The 23,039-nt window shown below is 37.2% G+C and overlaps 1 protein-coding gene across 2 annotated transcripts; it reads left to right on the top strand.

Moving 5' to 3' along the window:
- Positions 1-1,073: 1,073 nt before the first annotated feature.
- trim33 (tripartite motif containing 33) lies at positions 1,074-22,767 on the top strand. 2 transcript variants are annotated; one of them, XM_043247336.1, is made up of 20 exons: positions 1,075-1,742; positions 6,472-6,590; positions 6,957-7,104; positions 7,489-7,621; positions 7,895-8,011; positions 8,161-8,275; positions 11,148-11,294; positions 11,591-11,708; positions 11,998-12,296; positions 13,475-13,648; positions 14,701-14,910; positions 15,365-15,491; positions 16,488-16,551; positions 16,689-16,839; positions 16,967-17,334; positions 18,106-18,214; positions 18,429-18,503; positions 20,184-20,336; positions 21,864-21,914; positions 22,114-22,767. In XM_043247336.1, exons 1-20 carry the CDS (start codon positions 1,190-1,192, stop codon positions 22,327-22,329), a joined length of 3,447 nt encoding a protein of 1,148 aa, XP_043103271.1. In that variant the 5' UTR covers positions 1,075-1,189; the 3' UTR covers positions 22,330-22,767. The 2 variants fall into 2 exon arrangements, with proteins under 2 accessions (XP_043103273.1, XP_043103271.1); XM_043247338.1 differs by lacking the exon at positions 21,864-21,914 and having other exon boundaries at positions 1,074-1,742.
- Positions 22,768-23,039: the final 272 nt, after the last annotated feature.

The raw sequence follows: 23,039 nt of genomic DNA, 5'->3' as shown, positions 1-23,039 counted from the left end.
TCAAAAACGTTCAAAGTAGCTTAACTTTTGTTAAATTTTTGCATGAGACAGCGGTTGGTTACTTGCAATTAGTGGTCAGTTTGAGTCTTGAGGTATTTTGGATATCTTGCTTAATTGGGTGGGTTTTTTTCCCCCCTTTGATCTCCCAAAATAGTGCACACTGCTCATTAACTGTTTTTTTAAAAAATAGATTAAACTGATTACTAAAAAATCTAATTCCTTGATCTCCTTCCCCTTCACACTTGCACAATATTTTCATATTCCATTTATCTTCAGAATCTAAGTAAGTCTTGATAGTAGTGTTGTGAAGGCCGTATAAAATATGGATGTCACTGCATTTGTTTGTAACACGGGACTTTATCATTTAGCATGAAAAATGGGCACATATCATGTTAGCGTGTTTTTTTCCCCTGCTGATTTTAAAGAGCACGCTTCTTTTACGATCTGCAAAAGCCACGTGATCCCAGCATATCCGCCCCCACGAGGCGACCCGCTCCATGTAACACGGAATAAATCACGTCTCGTGTGAATCATCGAGTAAACATTTCTCAAAGCACTATTCAAATATTTATGTGTAAAACTTATTAATGAGTGGAGCTTTTACGTGCACAAAAATAGTCAACGACGCAATTGGTCGCCCATAAACATCTTACTTTCAAAAACATAGCAGTGAAGAAACCGCTGGAGTTATTGTTGTAAGAATTATAATGGGTTTGTGTGACGCTTCCGTCAACAACAAAAATTAGCGGACCTTTAATGTAAAGAAATGTTGCTTTAAAATACATTAAACCACTACCCATTCAAATCACAAAAACATTCTATTTATTCAGTATTAGAGGCATCAATTATGAAGATACTGACATTGAACATTTTAATCAGTAAAACTTCTGGCAAAAATTGACACTTCATACCAAAAAAAAGTTTTTAAAAACGTGTTTTTTTTATTTAAAGTATAAAAAAAATATTGCACATTTTCATTGTACATTTACGTATGATTTTGACATGCAACGCTATAATATCTTTCTATTTTACAATTCACGATATACTTAAAAAACAAGTAATATGGCTTTAATTGTTTATTTTTTTCATTTGTATTTCTCTGTGACGAACACGAGAGCGACGGCATGACGTCACGCCGATCGGATTTTCTGAGCGCGTCGAACGTCAGGCGGTTCAAAGAGGAGCAAAGATGGCGGACAACAAAGGCCAAGATTGTACGGAGAGCTCCGCAAATATGGAGGTAGGGGCTTCGGGAACGGAGGATAACGGAGACAGCGCCTCAAAAGACCCAGACGCGGTGATTTTAATCGACTCGGAGCCGAAGGAAGGAGCAGACGAGCTCAAGTCTCAAGAGACCGTTCCCCAAGCGCTGACGACATCCAGCGGCGGCGGCGGCGGAGCTACAGACGGGACCCCAAATACCGAGAGCGCCGAGCCACCGCCGCCGTCCTCCTCCTCCTCCTCCTCAGCGGACAGCACCGCTGCTGGCGCATCACCCGCTCTCGTTAACGAGATGTCGCCTCCTCCACCAGCATCCTCAACCTCCTCCTCTTCAACAACCCCTGCCGCCCCGATAAATCTGCTGGATACGTGCGCTGTGTGTAAACAGAGTCTCCAGAACCGCGACTGTGAACCCAAACTCCTGCCCTGCCTGCACTCCTTCTGCCTCAAGTGCATCCCGCAGCCGGAGCGAAAGATCACCGTCCCGGTGCAGGGTCCTCACGGACAGGACACTCGCATTGGTAAGTTTCGGAAAAGGGAAGTTCTGTTCCCGAAAATCCAGAAACCATCCTTTGCTCAACAGTTTACACATGACGGCGTGCAGTCAGCCGCATGCGTGCGACATCGCCAGCTGGGTCTCGTCGTTTAACGCGTACGGTTAGGGTTTGTAGTATTCTGACAGCTAACTTACCGGTGAACTTATTCGTTAACTTCGGCATTGCCATGTCACGTGAAGTTAGTTAATTGCTAGCGGCGTATTTCTCCGTTTCCCAAATATATGCGCGAATGACCCCTATCGTAAAATCTGAAAGGCAGCCATATATTTTTACGCATAAGTACCTAATTTTTTTAAAGGGCAGGGGCTACTTGCTATTTACAGCAAGTGAAAATAGCATTTTTCATCAATATACTCGATAGATGACATTTACACTATATCAAAATAGGATTTTGAAATATTAGTTTTAGTTTCTATTCAGTAACAGTTTATTCGTTCCCATGCTCCCCATAGCACTGTACCGTTAGATACGGCCATTCATTCATTTGCATTATTTAATCTGTAAAGTCCTAATTTGTTTAAACCTTGTTATATTTTTTTTGCAGTTGTTCTTGCAACGCACTACCGATTAATAGTTTGCCGCAGTTTGTTGTTGCAATAACTATACATGTTCTCGCGTAGAGCAATGTAACTAATTGCCTTTGCAAAGTGTTAACTGTTATTGCACAGCAGTATTTGTAAAGTTAATATTTGTACATCCAATTTCATTCACGTGCATGCGCTAGATGTATGCTTTATTGCAAATCTGAACTGCTTGATTGTTTATGCGATCACAAAATTTAAGCTGTAATATCCACCTAGCTCTAATCTGCTAAATGCGACTGTAAGGCATGATGTTATAAACGTTTCCTGTTAAGCTGCTTTGAAGCAGCATACAAATAACATTGACTTCACACTAGCAAGCAGTTTGAGAGCCCTTGCACGATCCAACCGTTACATACTAATCATAGATCGTCCAATTAACCAACCTTTTAATATAGTCGGCCTTGTCTAAAGTTGATTCATTCGATTTTAAATGGATGTAAAGATATGACAGCCTTATGCATGGTCAGTCAGGTGATGTGACAGGTGTCAATCTACATTTATGCACCATTTTCTCAGCGGAGGAGGGGATCAGACAGTGCTGGTCTACTTTGAGACATACGGCCCTGATGTTTCGGCACGTCGATGTCTGTTTGCTGATGATCATATCTGCCGCTGTCAGTATGTTTGCGCCATAGGAGCCACCTAATGTGGTTAACACACGAGGTAACTGAGGATGTTATAATGCAGGGGTCACGGCCCGTGACCTTAACTCAGGTTGTCGTTCACCCACAATGGTTGTCTTTAACAATGCACACTGTGTCATCCACAAATGCTGTGTTTTTTGCTTTTAAACGAGGCTTGAAGCAATGCTGTGGTGGTCGATTTGCAATTCATGGCTTCGTTTCGGTGTGGTGTTTCGAAACGCTATCAATGTATTGTCGTGTTATTGGTGCAGTGGTGGTATGAAATGATCAGCCTGATTTTTATTTTTTTTTGGTCAAGCATTTGCTTTGCTGTTGACTCCAGAGTGCAGTGTATTATTCATTATGCTTGCGTTTCTTGTAATAAGTTAGCACCATGCACTGTAGTTAATAATAGATGAACTCAGCATTCGCTTCTGCATGTAAAGCTATTTAGATTTTTTTTTTGTGTGTTTATTCACCCATATAAGAGATCACTGATGTATGTTTATAAGCATAGATTTAAATTTTTCTTTAGATCTCTTTATGAAGCTGTCTCCTCACCTTTATTACTGAATGTGGTCAGATCAATACGATCGTATAGGACCAGTGCTCATTGTACTGAATTTTTTTTTTTGTATTGTTAGGTTTGTTTGCTTTAATTGAATAGACTACACTGGGTGTCACATTACAATTTCAATGCGTTGCAGACATGGATCCAATATTCAATCCCATTTTCATTAGAAAGATTGATTAGACATTGTAGGTAAATGTTTAACTTTCTCAAGATTGCCAATTCAGTTGCACGTTTTGGAATATTGCATAAAAAACAATAATTGGAAATGCCAAGATGTGCATAAATTCTTTTTTTTTTTTATCTGATATAAAATATGCAAAATACGCATTATCTACGATGGAAACACATTTACAGAATATATTCCACAAAGCGCATCAAAAAAGTTATGTAACTTTGCACGATGGGATAATATAGGACTAATCAGTGGACCGATCTTGTTGTACGGCATGTAAAAAGTTGTTTTGGTTGTTCTAAAATGCCTGAGCAAAGTCTGATATCAAAGTATTTCTGTATACTGCTCTTACACGACTGCATTCCCAAACACTCCACCTCTGAAAACAGTGACCGCAATTATTGCGGAGCAAGTAATTCATCGTATATGAAAATTCATGTATAACATTATGTGGCTTATCCTATTATTCTTGGTGATACCAGTTTATCAGGAAGGACGATTTAGTTCTCTTTGACTTGCTGGATAGAAATGGTAGTTGTAATAAATTATAAGAATAAGTAGACAGAAACAGAATAGATAGAGCTAGTGTTAGACATTAGGTCACAGTAATTAAAGTTTTATTTTGCTTTTAAAATAAAAAGAAAACCAATAGAATAGAAATAAAAATATAATTATTTAGGGTTATTCTGGAATCATGTTTTTTGCAATTGTTGTTTTTTGCAACCGGTTCTTTTTAAATGTATTTTTTTTTCTCCTTTTAAGTCATGGTTTTAAACTGTTAATTTCTGATAATTAAAAATGTGAAAATTTGATGCTTTAAAGATATTTCAGAAATATTAAGTATTAACAAACAGTCATCATTTTGTATTTTTTTGTTTTTTTTCAGGTGTATAAATGATGCCCTAAACTTAAGCTATATTATTTGGTAGTTTACTCGTCATTGTATTGTATCAGTAATTGAAGGGTTCCTTCACTTGCCGAGTTTGTTTTGGCCTTGTCGTAGACGTTTAATTAAAGTTCAGGGGGAGGTAACTCAGAGTTTACCAGCGTGACTCATCGCAGTAACTGACTGAGAAAACTGCGTGACACACACTTTGCTGCTTGTAGAATCTCAACAAGCACTTTGTTGTACTCAAACACTTTGTCCAACTACAATTGTCAAACTGTTATTCTCAGCTTGACTGTAGCTGTCTGCTCTGTTTGCTTTGTTTTCAGACAGTTCGTGGAGTCTTTCCTTGGCGTCCAGTGCAAATAAATATTCCTAAAGAAATGTAAACACCAGCAACCCGTTTTTGTCAGTATACACCATGTTTATGAAATTTAACATCTCACAACTAGCCAAAATTTCCATAAAGTGCTCCAGTTTGTTAGTACTGTTGTAAATGTTGCTAGGTTGAATCGGTTGTTATAAACCTAATGTAAAATCAATCACCCATTTTGATCCCAAACGCAATTTAGGTGTGTCATAATATTAAAGAGAGTGATTTATAACCACCGTTTTTGAATAAGGCATTTTGATTGCATTCCAGGGCTCTGCATATGAATAGATGTGCCTCAGGCAATGCATCACTGCCTCCAGTTAATATCAGTACAGAGTAACTCAGCTGTGAGTTGCACTGTGTTTCAGTGCAGTGTGTCTCCAGCTGCTCTCACCAGCCAATCATCAGCAGGGTTTTCCAGCTGGGTGCTTGGGGGAAACCGGCTGAAAGCGGTATGAGCCAGTGCAAACTGGCTCAAACCGGTTTGGACTGGTTCTAGCTGTAGCTTTGTGGGGGGACTGATAGGCTGTCAAGAAAAAAAAAGTGGTGGGGGTGGGGGTGTTGCATGTGATGGATGGGGGAGGGGCGTGTCCAATAACTCAATATTTTTTCAAATTAAATTAGGATAGAATTAAATTAGTTTTATGAATAGATCATTATTTGTGGTGAAATGCTGCTGCAAGACGCACACAAAGAGCTGACTGTTGGTTATTGCAGCGGATGGCAATAATGGGTAATAAAATCTTATGAATTATTGATTAATCAAAATTCCTTATTAGATTTTAAATGCATAAGAAGTCAGCATTACTGTGTATGTCTTATGCACTTTCCGTAAGAAATTCAGCGTTCCCTGTAGGAAGGTTGATGCGTGTGAGGAAAAACCTCCTTAAGCCTATGAATTTGTATTTTTTTTTTTATCTTGGGTTGCATGGTTTATTTAAAAACAAAAACAAAAAAGTTTATACAATGGGTCAGGAAGAAGTCCCCAGTTTATTTATTGATTGGTCAGTCCAGTCACAATCACCACTGCAGATCTTTTGTTTTTTCTCATTGTTGTTGAAGAAAATACTTTTGTCATGATGAAAGCTTTTCTGTAGTAATTAGAGATGTCATGATGGCCGACTGCTTTACAAATGCAAGAATGTGTCTTAAATAAACATATCTGACCTGGGGTCAGGTGAACACGAAACCAGTTACCTCTGAACACTAGAAAGTCAACTAGTTATCCAGACAACCCATTGCTAAAAAAAAAATTATGTATGTGTATATGTATGTTGTAAATAGAACCAGAAAAATTTATTCCTGAACCAACACGATTTACACTTGTATTATGAACAATTTAATTTTAAATGTCATCTTTTCTTTTCTTACTTCGTATTCCTTTTCATAGTATACAAGGTTGCAGCACTCTTCTGTTTTTTTCTAGACTTTTCATACTCTGTCTTGGTTTTTTTTGTTTTTTTTGGTATGTTTTTGTGCAGTGAACGTAATGCGGTGCATGGTGTGCCATCAGGAGTACAAACAGATCGACATGGTGGACAATTACTTTGTCAAGGACACTTCAGAAGCCACAAGCACATCAGTGGAGAACTCTACACAGGTAAGCATTAGCCCTGGGATATCGATTTTAGAGCGTGTAAAAACAGCCTCTGTTAAAAAAAAAAATTAAATCTTGACATCAGTCCTGAAATGCCTTTTAAATAAAAATGTTGTGTTAGTCAACAGTGTATTTAAAATTGCAATTTCAGCATACAATAAATGTATTTGAGAAACTCATTTGTTTTCAAATTGAACTAAAATTGCTTTTAAATCAAATTGACAACCAGTGAATCAATTGGTATTCCCCTCGCTAATTCAAACTTTGCTTTATTTGCACACATTCTGTCGTTCATTACTTTTTAAGTCAATACATCAATCTTTTGGTCATTATTTTAAGAGATGTCATCATTTATTTGCCCTGTAACAGGTTTGCACCAGCTGTGAAGATAATGCCAGTGCCATTGGATTCTGCGTTGAATGTGGGGAGTGGCTCTGTAAAACCTGCATTGAAGCACATCAACGGGTCAAATTCACTAAAGACCATAAAATACGCAAAAAAGAGGATGTATCCTCTGGTATGTGCCATAAGCTAATTCATTTGCATGTTCAGTTGCTTAAGCAGTTGCGATGTGATTGTTTTCGCTAAATCATTCCGCTTTGGTTTAGTGGTCTTGTTGGAGTTTGGATTTTTCAGCAATGCTACAGAGTATCTGTTTTGCACATTTAGCAGACTGAATCGTAATACAGTTGCTATGGAAACAGGCTGAGTTTTGAGTGAGTCGGTTGCTCAGCCAGTACTGTTTTCATTAAAGCTAACCCACTTAGTTTCCCTCATTTTGATTGAGTTTGGCAAGGGGCATATGAGAACATATGGCAGTCATAGACTGGGAGAATAAAGGGTGGGGGGGGAGAAATGAGCAGGAAAGGATGTGTTTGACTCAGGTGGTTCTGTGTTGCAGAATCAGTTGGGACGTCAGGCCAGAGACCCGTCTTCTGTCCGGTACACAAACAAGAGGCTCTCAAGCTCTTCTGCGAGACATGTGACACTCTAACCTGCAGAGACTGCCAGCTACTTGAACACAAAGAACACAGGTCAGCTGGACCACAGTGTTTACAGTAACCACACACCATCATCATCATCATAATGATCATCTTCATCTGTATTAAATCACCTGGCACTTAATGAAAGCGGTTTTGAGCAAGAAACTTTTAATGAAAAGAGAACCAGAACAAGCATGGTATTAACGGAATAGGTCATCCAGAAATAAAAAATAATTTCTTGCAGACAACAGTTTATAACTCCCAAAAACTCACGAATTAACGCAGCATTTAAGATAATCTTCACCTCTACCTCCTTTTTTGTAGGTACCAGTTTCTGGAAGAAGCCTTTCAAAACCAGAAGAGTGTCATTGAGGCCTTCATGACCAAGTTGCAAGATAAAAGAAACTTTGTGGAGTTTTCTGCATCTCAGGTGCAAAACAGGTAGGACCTCTGTTGCATATTTACCATCAGTTTTATCTGATGAAATTTATAGGTCTTGTTTTTTCTATTATAGAAAAAAGTGAGGCACTTTTTATTAGTAATAAATGTAAAAAATGGGATGCATTTCATTTGCCTTTTTTGCCCTTTAGAATTAAAGAAGTTTCTGAGACGCATAAGAAGGTGGAACATGAGATAAAAATAGCAGTCTTTACTCTCATCAATGAAATCAACAAGAAAGGCAAATCTCTACTTCAGCAATTGGAGGTAAGAATACAGCCATCAAAAAACACTTGATTTCAGAAGGAGAAAAGTCTGAAATTCCAGTTAAAAGAAGTTTGCATGGATGGCTAAGACGTAACAAATAACTGAGAAAATGATGGCTCATTATTAGTCTAAACATTGTTAGCTGCTTATCCATTTACCATCAAATTGCAGTAATTTAAATTGCGAACTGAAAATAAATCTTATTGAAATTTGTCAATTGTGCAATACACACTCACATGAGGTGGTTTTCAACCAATAAAGTAATATTTTGCAAAACTGCATTTGAAACCGTTTTTGTCTGCAGTTTTACAGCTTACATGGTGTACGCAAAATTCATATGGCCGTTCTTTATTGCCCCATAACCTCATACATGGCCATTCATATATTATTTACACATGCTGCTGAAGCTGATCATGGCCACAATGTTTTTTTTTTATTGACATAGATTGAGGCTGCTAATATATATTAGCTTTGTTAAACAGTTAATTGCAATAATTTACACATAGTTTACACACACACACACACACACACAGATATATATATATATATATGAAGACTTAAAGACCTTTCAATCAACCTGGTGAAACTGGGAACTCATTACAACTTTAAAGAAAACAACTGTGTATTTAAAAGAGAAAAATTTAAAAGCCCTTCATGCAGAGGCAGAGATAATTCAATTTAGATGAGAGCGCCTGCTAAATTAATAAATGCACATTAAGTGATGCCAGTGTATCCAAAGTTTATTTGTTGAAGCTCTGTGAAGCTTTCAAGATGTGTTGTTTGTGGTTTATGCATATTTAACATGCGGTAACACATGTGGTGCAGTAAATGATGCATGTATTAAGAGATGAAATCTGGGCCTGATTGCAGGAAAATCTTTAAGACAAGAAAACCTTTTATTATAAGGTTATGGTACCCTTAGTGCAGGTGTGACCAAACCTTACATACGTGTAAGACATGATCCTGAATCAACACCTTAACTGCTAAAGTGTTCCCTTAAGTGTTGCTACAAAGTCCCCTTGATAAACTGAAGGGATCGAAACAGCTCCCTTAAGTTATCTTAAACACAGTATTTATTTATTTTTTGGGGGATTTTTAAGCACAAATCTAATACTTTAGAAATTTTTAAGACCTGCACAAATAAAAAATAAATCAAATGAGCGTATTAGGGCACTTTCTCTTTAGGAACAAAGCTGCTTCCTTGGTAACGACTGTATACAAAACCACGTAGAGACAGGCAGTGCTCACTTATTTTTGTTAGATTTGTATTTTATGTTCTGTTTATTGTCATATTCATTTATTGTGAGATGTGGTGACTATAGCAACCTTGGCGCCCATTGCCATATGTTGCCAGGAACTACCGTGAAACGCTTCGTTTAAACACTTAGTTAAGTGTGACAGTTAAGGTGTTTGTTGCAACACTCTAAATGAAGCCCTCTCAGAGATACCACTAAGTCAAATTACTTAAGGTCTTTCATGCAACCAAGCCCAGATCCTAAATTGACGCAGATAAGGCGTTGGAGCTACATACTAATTCTAGATTTGAACAATGATTAGTCTCAGCTGACCCTTTGTGATTGGATGACCTGGGATGCTTGTTAATAACAAAGTCATCGTGTTTTTTCAGTAATCACCCTGCGTGAATCTTATCACATGCTATAGATCTCGCAAATTGTTATGGAGGTTTTTTTTTACCAACGGTGTGAATTGGTGCAAAACTGTTAGCATATGAACAAAATTACTTGTGTTTAGAAATGGTTGATGCGAGACGGAAGTATGAAGCCCTTTGGGTATGACACAACAATGTATCGAAATGTTGAAGGAAAATTTGGGCACTGAAGGTTGTTTGAGACTGGCTGCATTTTCACATTTGGCCTATGGATGCCTGAAAGGGGAAGTGTTGCTTATTAGACACCTACAACACTGTCCTTCAGGGCTCAACCCAATTTAGCCCCAATTGACACCTTTTACTCCAGTTCACACCAGTCTGTGATGAATCTAGCCCTGCAGATGTCACAGTGTTTGATGTTACATCTTCAGGGAGTCTTCACTGCTCTCATCTCATGAAGCCCTTAGAGAGTGGCGAACCTTTAAGCAACAACAGTCTATATTTACGCCTGATGCTAATGTCCATTTCTGGTGATCCAATCATGAGTGGGCAGCACAGACAGATGGCTGTCTTTACCTGGTATAAACGTGTCATGTGTGAGTGCTTGTGAACCGATTTTATGAGGATCTGACTCTAGACATCAGAAACTGCCCACATTTAATTTCCACTGAGCTAAAAGCAGAGCAGAACAGTGAGATAACTGGCTACTTTACTGCTTTTAATGCATTGTGTTACAATGAATAAAATGAGAATTTTTTTAGATGATGTTTTAGATGGCTGGAGTATAAAGTGTGAAATTAAAGTGTGCCGTGTGACATGCATGGAAATAGCATGTACATCTGAATGTGTTCATTTCACAAAATTGAGCTGTAACAAAATATCAATAATATATGACAAATTAAAAAAGTGTTTAAAAAAATGCAACCTTGCTTTGTGGCTAACTGAATTGCTATAACTAAAATGAAAATGTGTGTGTACTATGTATATTTATTAGATATTATTATTTTTATCGTTTGACAGATCAAATTAAAAAAATAACACTAACTTGTAAATAAATAACACTGGTAATTGACTTGTCTAGTGATTTTATTAATTTTTTTGTTCTTCTAGAAACTCCTCACAATTATTCTGCCTCTCTGCATCTGATGTTAATGGGCCCTAATTTGGCTTTAGAAAGTTCATCATTTTGAGGCCCAGAATTTGTTCCATTTCAGTTATTCATAATATTCTTCTCTTCCCTTATCATTCTGTCCCCATGCAAAGAATGTGACCAAAGACAGGAGTATGAAGCTGCTCAGTCAACAGAGGGACATCAGCTGCTTGGCCCAGCAGATCATTCATGTGCTCAACTTCACCAACTGGGCCATCAGTAATGGAAGCAGCACAGCCCTACTCTACAGCAAGAGACTGGTCAGCCTTACTTCTTTGACACCTGTAGGCTCTGTTTTTGCAAATGTGCCATTTATATTGGCATTACACTTTCCAACAATAACACTTCTGTCTTTGGAGATGCCACATACACTATTTCAAACAGAACTGCTCACTTAATTTTAAAGGATGTTGTTTAATCAATACATGGACCTTGCTGACATCAGTTAGTTAAATGACAAACAGCATTGCTATCAACTCTTCTCTCCTGTGTGTCTATTCTCATTTGCTCTCTTGTTTTATTTTGTTTTGTTTTTTGGACTTTCTCAACACTGTAGATCACATACCAGCTGCGCTTCATTATGAAGACCCGTGTGGACCCAGTACCTCAAAGTAATGGAGCTGTCCGCTTCTTCTGCGACCCCACCTTCTGGGCCAAGAATGTGGTTAATCTTGGTACTGACTTAACACTAACTAAACTTGCAGCTGAAACCTGTTTTTATAGCACACTCAGAGAAAGTCCTTTTGCACCAAATTTTTGAAAAGTTTTAATAAATACATTTTAAAATTAAACATTGTGTCCCCGTATATTTTTGTTTTATTTGATATTATAAAAAATAATACAGTATTTTATTTAATTTTTACATTAACATTTTAGGAGCCTGGTGTAAATTCAAATTTGGTGTGAGCAGGCTTTTATATGCTTTCTGGTGCATTGATGCCTTCTCTTCTATTTTTTGTCCAGGCAATCTGGTTATTGAAAAAGTGCCACATACTGCTCCTCCTCCCCAAATGATGGTCAATCAGCAGATCTCTCCCGGTCACAACCACCCAGGTAAGCACTCAGGACAGATCAACCTGGCCCAGCTGAGGTTGCAGCACATGCAGCAGGCTGCAATCGCTCAAAAGCACCAGCACCAACAGCAGCAGCAGCAGCAACAACAGCATCAGCAACAAATTCAGCAGCAGATGCGCATTGCTTCACAGATGTCCCAGCATCCCAGACAAGGAGGTCCACCACAGATAACCAGTATACAGCAACCGGTAAGTTAAAGACTAGATAGAAGACTTTCCTGCTTTTCTAAACATGTCTGGTTTATTCTGGACCAGTTATATGTGCTGTTTATCTAGGAAAGCTTATAAAGCTGGAAAACCTGGTTGACCAGCTCTTTTTTTTCGGTGAATGTTTATGACCATTAAGGTCTTTCATATTTGTCAGATTAACATTGTTAAATGTTTTTTTTCTTTAAAAGGAAGATTTAAAGGGTAAGTTCACCCCAAATTGAAAATTCTGTTAATTTATTACTTGCCCTCCTGTCGTTCCTTTGTTCATCTTTGGGACACAAATTGAAATATTTTTGATGAAATCTGAAAGCCATTTGACTCTTCATGAACAGCAATGCAACTGATATGTTCCAGATCCAGAAACATGGTAAAGTCATCAGTAAAACGATGCTGTGCTGTGAGAATACTTTTTTGCACGAAGAAAACTAAAAATAACACAATTTACCATTTTTCTCCTCCAAGTTGCATCTTCCACCATTTCATACATATCACAACTCAGGCTGCAAATTTTACTGCACAGATCTGATCTTTTGACCATATCTGATTTAAAAAAAAAAAAAAAAGTATTTATTTTTGGCCTGTCTGTTTAATCAAATTAAATTAACTTTATTTGGTGTCTACGTTTTCATTAATTCCCAAACAAAATGGCGGTGCTGCTAAAATTATTTATATAACTCACATTGAGTGGCTGTTATTATTTCACAGTATTGATAACGGCTATCATATTTTGCAGCTCAAAATCTGACTGAACGTATAAAGACCAGAAAATAACATTTTCACATCTTATTTTTGATTCATTTATTTTCAGTTGCTTAGTTTATTCGCTGTAGAATTCTTTAGATAGAGTGAGTAGTGAAAAGTTGTTGGTTTAACTACAAAAACAGCGACTTGATTTGTGTTACAAAGACAAACGAAGGTCTTACTGGTTTGGAACGACATGAGGGTGAGTAACTAATAGCAGAATTTTAATTTTTGGGGGTGAACTAAACCTTTAATTTTGAAAGAACTGTACGATTTGTTCAGAATGGACATCAGCTAAATGATGTTTTGTTGATCCTTATAAATATTTGTTAATTTTGAAATAATAGTCATCCAACGTATTCCTGATTGCATGATTTGTTGTTCTAAGGGCCAGGTTGTCATTTCTTCCTTTTCAGCCACCGAGGCTCATTAGTATGCAGGCCCTTCAGAGGGGTGGAGTTAATGGCTCCTCTCACATGTATCCACCTCATCACATGCGCATGGTATCAACACAGAACCGCATGCCTTCAACGCAGCCCCGACTCAACGGGCAACCATATCCTATGATGCAGCCTCAATTACAGAGACAGGTGAGAGTTTTTGCACGTGATCTCTCTATTCTTTGTCATTTTGATTGTCCTATGGTGTGACAGCATAAATAACATGAGAATGTATCTTCATTTTTAGAGTTACATATAGCATGAGAGAGAATTATCTTCGTTTGTTTTTTACCAAATCAAGAGAAAGATTTCACCATAGACTACCCATATTTCATATATAAACATAAGTGTACGAAATATCAAACGTAATTTTTTTTTTTTTTTTATTATTATAAATTTGCAGTTCGTAAGTGTTGCCTCTTTTGTCGCCGTCTATGTTTGAAAACTTGTTATTGCCATTCCTTGCGGTATTATCTCCCACACGTGGGTTGTGCTTCGGCGTGGCTCCAGCCTGGGTGAATGTAATATGGATTACAATCCACCATCAAAATGATTTTTTTGACATTTAATTATTCCAGCTGTTGTGAGAGAAGCCTAATTAAATAATTATCCTCAGCCGAATGAGCCAGTCTTGCTGGGACTGCTTCATGTTGACATATGACGTAATGATGCCGTGCCATGCTCAAAACCCAATTAGAAAACATTATTTAACATTCCGCTGTGAAAGTAAAGTTTGATCAAATATTGATGTTGGATAGTTTTTAACCGATAAACATTACGGACTGCAGCTTTAAGCAATTATTGTCATTTAAGGAAAGTAAGCATTTCTGTTATTGACACCAATAAAGCATGCGAAAGCATGGAATTGGAAATTAAAAAATTAACTGTTTAAATATCTAACAGCGTTTACTATATGACACACTTTTTATATTGTTAAAAATATGGACAGTGTTTACTTTTGCTGAATATTACATTTTTCAGAAGTTGTTTTCTTTGTTTTTAGAAAAAAAAGATAGTAAATTGTCTTGCCTTTTACACATATGTCAATATATATATATATATATATATATATATATATATATATATATATATATATATATATATAACAACAGATTCCACATTCAGAAAAAAAGTCAATGTACCTGCTGTATGAATGTATTTTTGTCATTTTCCAACACCTTTCCCTTTTTCCCCCCTCATAGCACTCAAATCCTGGGCATGCGGGGCCTTTCCCTGTGGCGTCGCTACACAACATTAGTGCTGCCAACCCCACCAGTCCCACCAGTGCCAGTATGGCCAATGCCCACATTCACCGTGGCCCCACTAGCCCTGTTGTCGCACCCATAGAGCTCATACCATCAGTCACAAACCCTGAAAACCTGCCCTGCCTGCCCGACATTCCTCCTATTCAGGTAACTTACTATTGCATTTCCTTAGACTGACTGTCAAATGATTGTATGTTGTGGAATGATTTAGTGATTTAGATCTGGTCTGGTATCCCAAAGGTTGTAAGTTCAGTCTCCAGAAAGTGTGATCATAAGGATACAAATCTAATTATTGGGTGGAAACATAATAAAGGACCTAAATGTAATAACATTTGGGCTTAAATGTAATAAAGCATTTAAATGTAATAACTTTTGGACCTAAATGCAATAAAGGTTTTAAACATAATTAGGTTTAAGGCACCTAAGGCAATGAGACAAAGACAATCTCTATGCTTGGATCGGCTATTATTGTTTTTTTTATATATATATATATATGATGTATATGTAGCAGACGTTTCCTTAACTGAAGCAAAATTAAACAAAGCTGAATTGATTTGGAGCTCATGTGTTGGAAAAACAAATTTTGTTTTTGTTTTTTCAGCTTGAAGATGCTGGTTCGAGCACACTGGATAACATTCTCAGTCGGTATATTTCTGCTAGTTCATATCCTGCTGTTGGCCCCACCAATCCCTCACCCGGACCTTCCACACATTCCCCAGGGTCGTCAGGTACTGTCTCTGTGAATTTTGGATCCCAAATGTTTGTATAAATTAGCATGCATTTCTATAATGTCATGAAAAATTCATGCACAGCAGAATTTGGTATGTATAATATTTATATATGCTTAATGTATTCCATACTCATCTTGCTCTCGGTGCTATATGGCATAAACTCCTATCCAGCCAGCCTGGGGGCCAAGGCTGTGCTAGTTGCCCGGCTCAGCGCCTCTGGTTCTGTATGGCGAAGTCTCTCGTCCAACCATCGTCCAACCCTGGGGCTCAAGGCTGCGTTAGCCTCACAAGCATTATTAATGCCATATGCTACCTTACCACACAGCCAGCACTATGTGCCAGTCTCACCAATAAATCCAGCTGGCATATACATGCATTGATGTGCAACAGTGTTACTATACCTAAAACTATCAAGAAGCTATTTATTGGTAATTGAAATAAAAACAGTTAATGGAGGAAGAGCAGGTCGCTGTTTGAAATAAGTATTAAAATACTACAACTGCAAAAAAAAAAAAATAAAATAAAATTGAGACATGCACATAAAATTACTAAAGTAAAATATAAAAGTATAAAAATATAATATTTTTAATATAATATTACCACTTTTGTGCATAGTGTAATAATGTGGAGTATTTTATAGGTTCTCTAAAATTACTTGTTTCAACCCCTTTTTTTCTTTTTTTTTAATTTAACATATTGTTCATGTCATTGTGCCCAGTGTTTTTTTTTTTTTTTTTTTTTTAACAAAGCCTTAAATTATACCTTTGTAAATGATTACACTTCAAAGTGAATGCTTAAGTTTTAAAAATCCAATTTTGTATGACATCCAGAATTGTTTTAGCATATTGTACCTCTCGGAAATTGATGAAAATATTAATTAATAATTTCACTTACATTTGGTTTTTGCCATTAGCTTTAACAATGTCTGCTGACTTGTTAATTTTCGAAAGATTTGATTCTTTTAACACTCTCTCCTTGTCTCTTCTACTCTAGGTTTATCTAATTCTCACACTCCAGCTCGTCCGTCCAGCACGTCAAGCACGGGCAGCAGGGGCAGGTCAGCATTAGTATTTATTACTTGAGTCGTTTCTTTGAACAATATTACGGTAATATCAGCTGTTGTTAAGTATAGCTTAGTACCTGTATATCTGAAATAGAGAGATTAAATGAAAAATTATTTGTTTGTGGGTTCAGTTGTGGGTCGGCTGGTAGACCTGGGACGGGGAACACGGCAGTGGACCAGGTGAAGGTCAAACAGGAACCGGGAGTTGAGGAAGAATGTAGCTATTCTGGTGCAAACGTCAAAACGGAGCGCTGTAAAGATGGCAGACGGAGTGCTTGCATGGTATTTATCTTCAGCTTAGAGTTTCTTTTCAAATATGAATGTAACTTTTATTCGGCTCGGTTCTTAGAGATACACTTTGTTTTCGTGTTATGCAATGCCTATCTGTTGCACTCCTTCGCCAAACCAGATGAGCAGCCCAGAAGGAAGCCTAACCCCCCCTCTTCCCATCCTCGGCTCCGTGTCCACGGGTTCAGTCCAGGACATTTTAAGAACACTTGGTGAAAATGTTAAATCTGAACCACAGAGCGATCAGCGCTCGTCCTGTACGAAGCCAAACTCCAGCACACCTTTAACCAATGGGACCGCCGCGTCAAATGGGGGTCAGCCAGGGAGCACCGCTAACGCCAACAGCCAGACCACTGTAGGAAAGGAGGACGACCCGAACGAGGACTGGTGTGCCGTGTGTCAGAACGGAGGAGAGCTGCTGTGCTGTGATCGCTGTCCTAAAGTCTTCCACATGACCTGCCATATTCCAACACTCAAATCCTCTCCCAGGTAAAGAATACGGCTTTATCTGTACAGATGCAGCGACACACTTAATTCAGCATTAATGCTGTTTTTGTGTACTACAACTGGGCTGGTAACTGAGAGGTTGTTGGTTTGAAACTCTATGCAATCCATGAATTTTTAGCAATGTGTGCTGAAGTATGACTCTTAATCACTTTGGTTAACAGCAAGTCATTTGCTATTCATTATCTAAATTCAGGAAATTAACATTAAAGCTGATTGTGTTAATTTACACCTTAATATTTACTAATCATAACTGATTAGTGTATATTATTTATTATTTTCTTTTAGTATTTCTATTAAGATGCCATCTATAGCAAAAATAAATTATTTTTCAGTTTAATTTAATTTTTTGTTTTAAAATAGATTTCATGGCATATTCTTTGACATTATTATCATCATTATTTAATTTTATTTGTAACACCAGTATTTTCTAAGTTTTTACCAATAGCTTTTCATGACACTGTGTGTGGAAATTTCCGATGCCAATGAAGCTATTTTCAAGCCTCATTAGCAGACATTTTATCCAAAGTGACTTACATATAAGGAAAATAGAAGCAATTAAAACCAACAAAAGAGCAAAAATATGTAAGCGTTTTAAAGTCTCTAATAGTCTAATGTATGACAAGTAGCAAGGTTTTTTAGAGGGACTTTTTTATAATAAAAACAAGTCAATTGAATATAAAAATACATAATATAAAAACCCAACATTATTTTTTGTGTGGTGCTAAATGACGTTACACCTTCTTTCTGCTGCAGTGGAGATTGGATGTGCACCTTTTGCAGAAGTCTCTCACATCCAGAGATGGAGTACAACTGTGATGATGATCCACCCAGTAAGGAGGACATGAGTCCAGAGGACCAGCGAGTGAGTCACTGACATACACACACTATCAGAAAATATTCAGAAACTAAGTGAACTGTGGGTTGGTCGAAGACTAGTTGGTGCTGGTTTTTTGCACAACCTATCGTGACTTCCGTAAAAATGTGACGCCCGACGTAATAACACAAAGCTTTATCACCAGAGTTCCTCAGTAGTGCAGATTGTTAATGTTTCTCCTTCTCTCTTCCTGTATTCGTAGCGTTGCGAGCGCTTGCTGCTGCATGTGTTTTGTCATGAGCTCAGTACAGAGTTTCAAGAGCCTGTTCCTTCATCGGTGAGTTTCCATCAAGCCCACAATATCCTCATTTCCCGTAAATGCAGATGAAGTGTTCTTAAAGGGCAGAGCTCAGATGTGTAATTGGACCATTTCTCAGTACGGACTCTAATATTTAATTCCTGCCTTTCTGCTAGGTCATTAACAGAGCTGCAATAAAGCTTTTAAAACGGCAACATCGCTCACGTGTACATCCGTAGTGACTCCAGTCATCTGTTTTCAAACCTGTTTTGAGCCTCTGGGCCATTATTTGTCATAGCAGGATTATGATTCTTGTGTAATTACGTTATTGAGCGAATGCAATAATGCATCAGGCTGACAGGCAATAAGAATGGTTTTGTAATTTCTTTGGATTTGGTCTTATATACCCCCTCACTTTGCTCTTTCATAACTACTTGAGTCCGTGGCTCTGTTTTAAAACCTAGTGAGCTGTCCTGCTCTCTACATAGGCTTTTCCTTCTGAGGCAGTGATTTTAATGTTGACAGATTTAATTCCTGGTATGAAAAGTTATTTAAATGTCACACTGACAAACAAACAGCTTTCAGACTTTTCAGCTATTCAGACTTCTCTTATTCTATCTATCTATATATATATATATATATATATATATATATATATATATATATATATATATATATATATATATATAAATAATATATATATTTTAGTCACATGACTGGAGGGCACTACTAAGATGACCACCAAGAAAATTCTCTTTCCTGACAAGCGATATTCTAGAAAATTGAAATATTAGTGCTGTGCAACAATTAATCGCATGCAAAATAAGGGTTTTTGTTTATATATGTGTGTGTGCTTTTGTATATTTATGTTTATATAAATGCGCGCACACACATGCACATATATATTTAAAATAAATGCTTAAATATTATATATATTTATATATAATTGAATATAATATAAATTATGAATATAAATGTGTACATGTAATTACATCTAAATATTTTCTAAATATATACTGTATGTGTGTCTTTATGTGCATAATAAATATACATGTTACACGCATATATTTAAAAAACCTTTTTGATTAATTGTTACCCAGCACTATTAAATATTTTAAGTTTAAGTACACAACTAGAGTGAAATTTTTTATATTTTTAAAATCATAATATACCTTCTGATCTGAGCAGTTATTGTATTTATTCAAGTTTGTCATTATTCAATTTTATTCTTTTTCATTTGATATTTATTTTATTTTAAGTTATTACCTTCAGTTATGGAAACATTTCAGTTATGGAAAATGATTTGTAATAGTCCTAGTAACTTACTCCTAATTGATTTTACTTACGTTTTAGTTCATTTTAGTACTTAAGCCTATTTTCTTTATAACTTTACAGTTCTATATTTAAGTACTACAAAATTAAGTTTGTTTTCCATGTAACATTTTATTTTAGCTTCATTTTAATAAATGAATATAATATTTAATGATTTTAGTTTTAGCTAACAACACTGGAGCATAGAAATTTAAGTTTGCTGCAGTGCATTATGGGCCTTTAGCTTTTGGCTAATACTGTTAAACGGTATTAATAGTAGTCATTTTTTTTATGAGATGCACATATTCTCTTTTATAAGGTTGAGTTGAAGGGCAAATCAAAGGGTTTAGAAGAGATCCCTGTGTTCAACATTATAGTTTTAATGCTGAAGCCTTGATTTCTCTCCAGGTACCCAATTACTATAAAATAATAAAGCATCCGATGGATTTGACCATGGTAAAGCGGAAACTGCAGCGAAAACATTATCTGAATTACAAGAGCCCTAAAGAGTTTGTGTCCGACGTGCGCCTGGTCTTTAGCAATTGTGCCAAATACAATGAGGTGAGTACGGGGCATGTCCTTAACCTGTGTGGGGGTGCATGTGAGAAACGAGTACACGGAGAGTATGAAACACAGCATGACAACATGTGGTGGATTAGCATGAGTTCACTGCCTCTGACGCTCACCACTACTAATTATTAAAAGAACGCTTTCAGTCAGGCCGAGCATTAATCAGCTGCTAACACAGTTTGTGGTGTTTCACGCCACGGAAGGGATGCTTATTTTAACGTCGAGCGTTGTTTTTGTGTGACACATTTGATTACTGTTCAGTATTTTTTATTTGGACAATATGCATGATACGAACGTCAGTTTTGCAGTCGTTCACTGTTTCTGACATTCATTCAAGACCCCACGAAGCAAACTCCGCGAGTTTATGCATTTCCTGTTAATAACAGAAGTTTGGGTGGGTTTTTCTTTGTTTTTTTTGTTTTTTTTGCGGTCAACGTGCTTTTAAATTGCAAGGTTTGCTAGTCATAATGACGCGAGGAACAATTTCTCAGCAAAGATAACCGGGGCAAAACTCTCATTTTGATTTCATGGGGTCTTTTTGGAGTCTGTCAGTAAAGTGTATGTGTTTAGTGTCCGTAAAACTAAAAAGCTCTGATACATTCAAACTCGCATCCTGTGTACACGGCTTATTCCATTTCAGTTTTACGTATCTCGGAAACTATTATTTTAGTGCCATTGAGATACTATTTTGAATATTAATATTCAATATTTTCCATTTTCATTTCAGTTCAAGCTTTAGACCGAAAATGGTTTTATTTTCAGCTTGTCAGCTAGTCTATAATAACTCTGAAAAGTTGCATTTTTGATGTCATTTTTATAATTTAGTTAATTGTGTAAGTTTTGAGTGTTGATGTTACAGACAGCAAATCTCATTTTACATCAGCAACAGCAGATCTTGTTTTACAAAAGGAAGTGTGCGTCCACTTTAGGTAATTTGATCTGTTAGTCGTGTCTGAGTTTAACACGGTGGCCACGGTATGCTTGAAATTCACAAATAGGGTGTTTGTTGTGGGGAGAAGAACTTGAATTGTAGAAACACCCATGAACTGTAGCACGAATGATTTCCAGGGTTACTGTAATGTTATTTCTGTCTGAAGATGACTGTAAAATGCGTTGAGCATTTTACTGTCTTCACTAAAAGTGGTGATTGTGGCATTCATGTCAAAGAAGCACGTTATTATGAACCATTTCTGTAATTTTCCCACTCATTTTATCTGGGTTGCATTTAGTTTGTTTGTCATCATTCCCCCGGCAGTTTTTTTTTTTTAATTAATATTTTTAAGGCAAATCCCCTTCTAGTTTTTTTCTTCATGAATATTCAGAGGCCGTTTGCTCATGCCTTCTAACCGAAAGGCATTCATTAAGAGCAAACCGAAAATTGTGCTCCTTGGACATTTTTAAATCCAGATGAGGCTGCGACCTCACTGTGTGGATGGTATAAAATCTTTCTTCCCCCTTTTCTTTTGTATTTTTTATTTTTTTTTGTTTTGTTTTTTTTGACGTCGTTGCCCTTTTTAGATGTCTCGAATAATCCAGGTTTATGATGAGGAGAAACAGAGTAATGTTCAGGTAAGATGTTTCGTACACCACACCGATGGGTTCAGCAGTGCTGGCGCCCGAAGCGGCTAAAATAGGAGTTTTAACCCTTTCTGTGCTTCTCTCCTCCTCCTCCTCCTCACCCCGTTCATCCCTGGGCCTGCATTCCACCTGCTCTCTCCTCGCCCGTCCTCACATTTCCACACTCTTTCCCCTCTCCTCTCTATCCTAGGCCGACTCTGAAGTGGCGGAGGCGGGTAAAGCCGTGAGTCTGCGTTTCGAGGAGAAACTGCTAGAGATTTTCCCCGACCAGACGTTCCCGGTAGTCGTGGAGAAGGAGACGCGAGCGGAGGCCGAGAAGGATTCGGAGGACTCCGACGACGACGTCGTACAACCGAAACGCAAACGCTTAAAAGTGGAAACCGAGAAGCTGTTGCACATCAAGTGAAGAAAACGAGGACATGCCTGCGAGAAATAAACTGTCTTCCTCTCCAGCTCGGTCTTGTTCTGCCTTCTGAAGGGCGGGATAATGCTGGAACTGATGCGATGCAAATGCTTCGTTTATTTCATGTTCTCCCGAACCGTGATGATCCATTGTACATACAGAGTGAGAACTTTTAAAAACGTGCATTGTGGACGTTGGCATCATCATCATCATCATCATCATCGGAGGATCAACAAATTAATTGTTGGGTGTCGATGAAGACATTTGTACAGATTTAAATAGTCTTGTTTTGGTCTGATTTAGTAAATAACATGTTTTCTTTTCTTAAACTATGAGTTATTATTATTATTATTATAATATTTGTAAATCTATTGTGAATGATACTTTATAAATGATACTCATCTCCCTTCTGTTGTATGATAAAGTTTATCATATATGGCCCACCTGCTTCCTTTGCATGTGTATTTTCTTATTCCTACAGTTGAAATCCCATCAGTAGGAGAAAGTTTGATCTTTATTTTCAATAAAACGCTGACTTCTGGATTGTTGGGAAGTTTAATCGCAGACCCTTCAACTCAAAAGATGCATATTAAATGGGTGTCTGTGTGACCTGACAAAAGCCAATACAAAACACTTAAGCATTGTTTACTTCATTCCTATATATATATATATATATAATCTACAGTGCAGAAATGATATATATTTAATTTAAA

This window comes from Puntigrus tetrazona, chromosome 8, assembly GCF_018831695.1.
Source record: "Puntigrus tetrazona isolate hp1 chromosome 8, ASM1883169v1, whole genome shotgun sequence".
Lineage (NCBI taxonomy): Eukaryota > Metazoa > Chordata > Actinopteri > Cypriniformes > Cyprinidae > Puntigrus > Puntigrus tetrazona.
The sequence above is the reverse complement of the archived record's forward strand: the minus strand, read 5'-3'. Positions and strand labels throughout refer to the sequence as shown.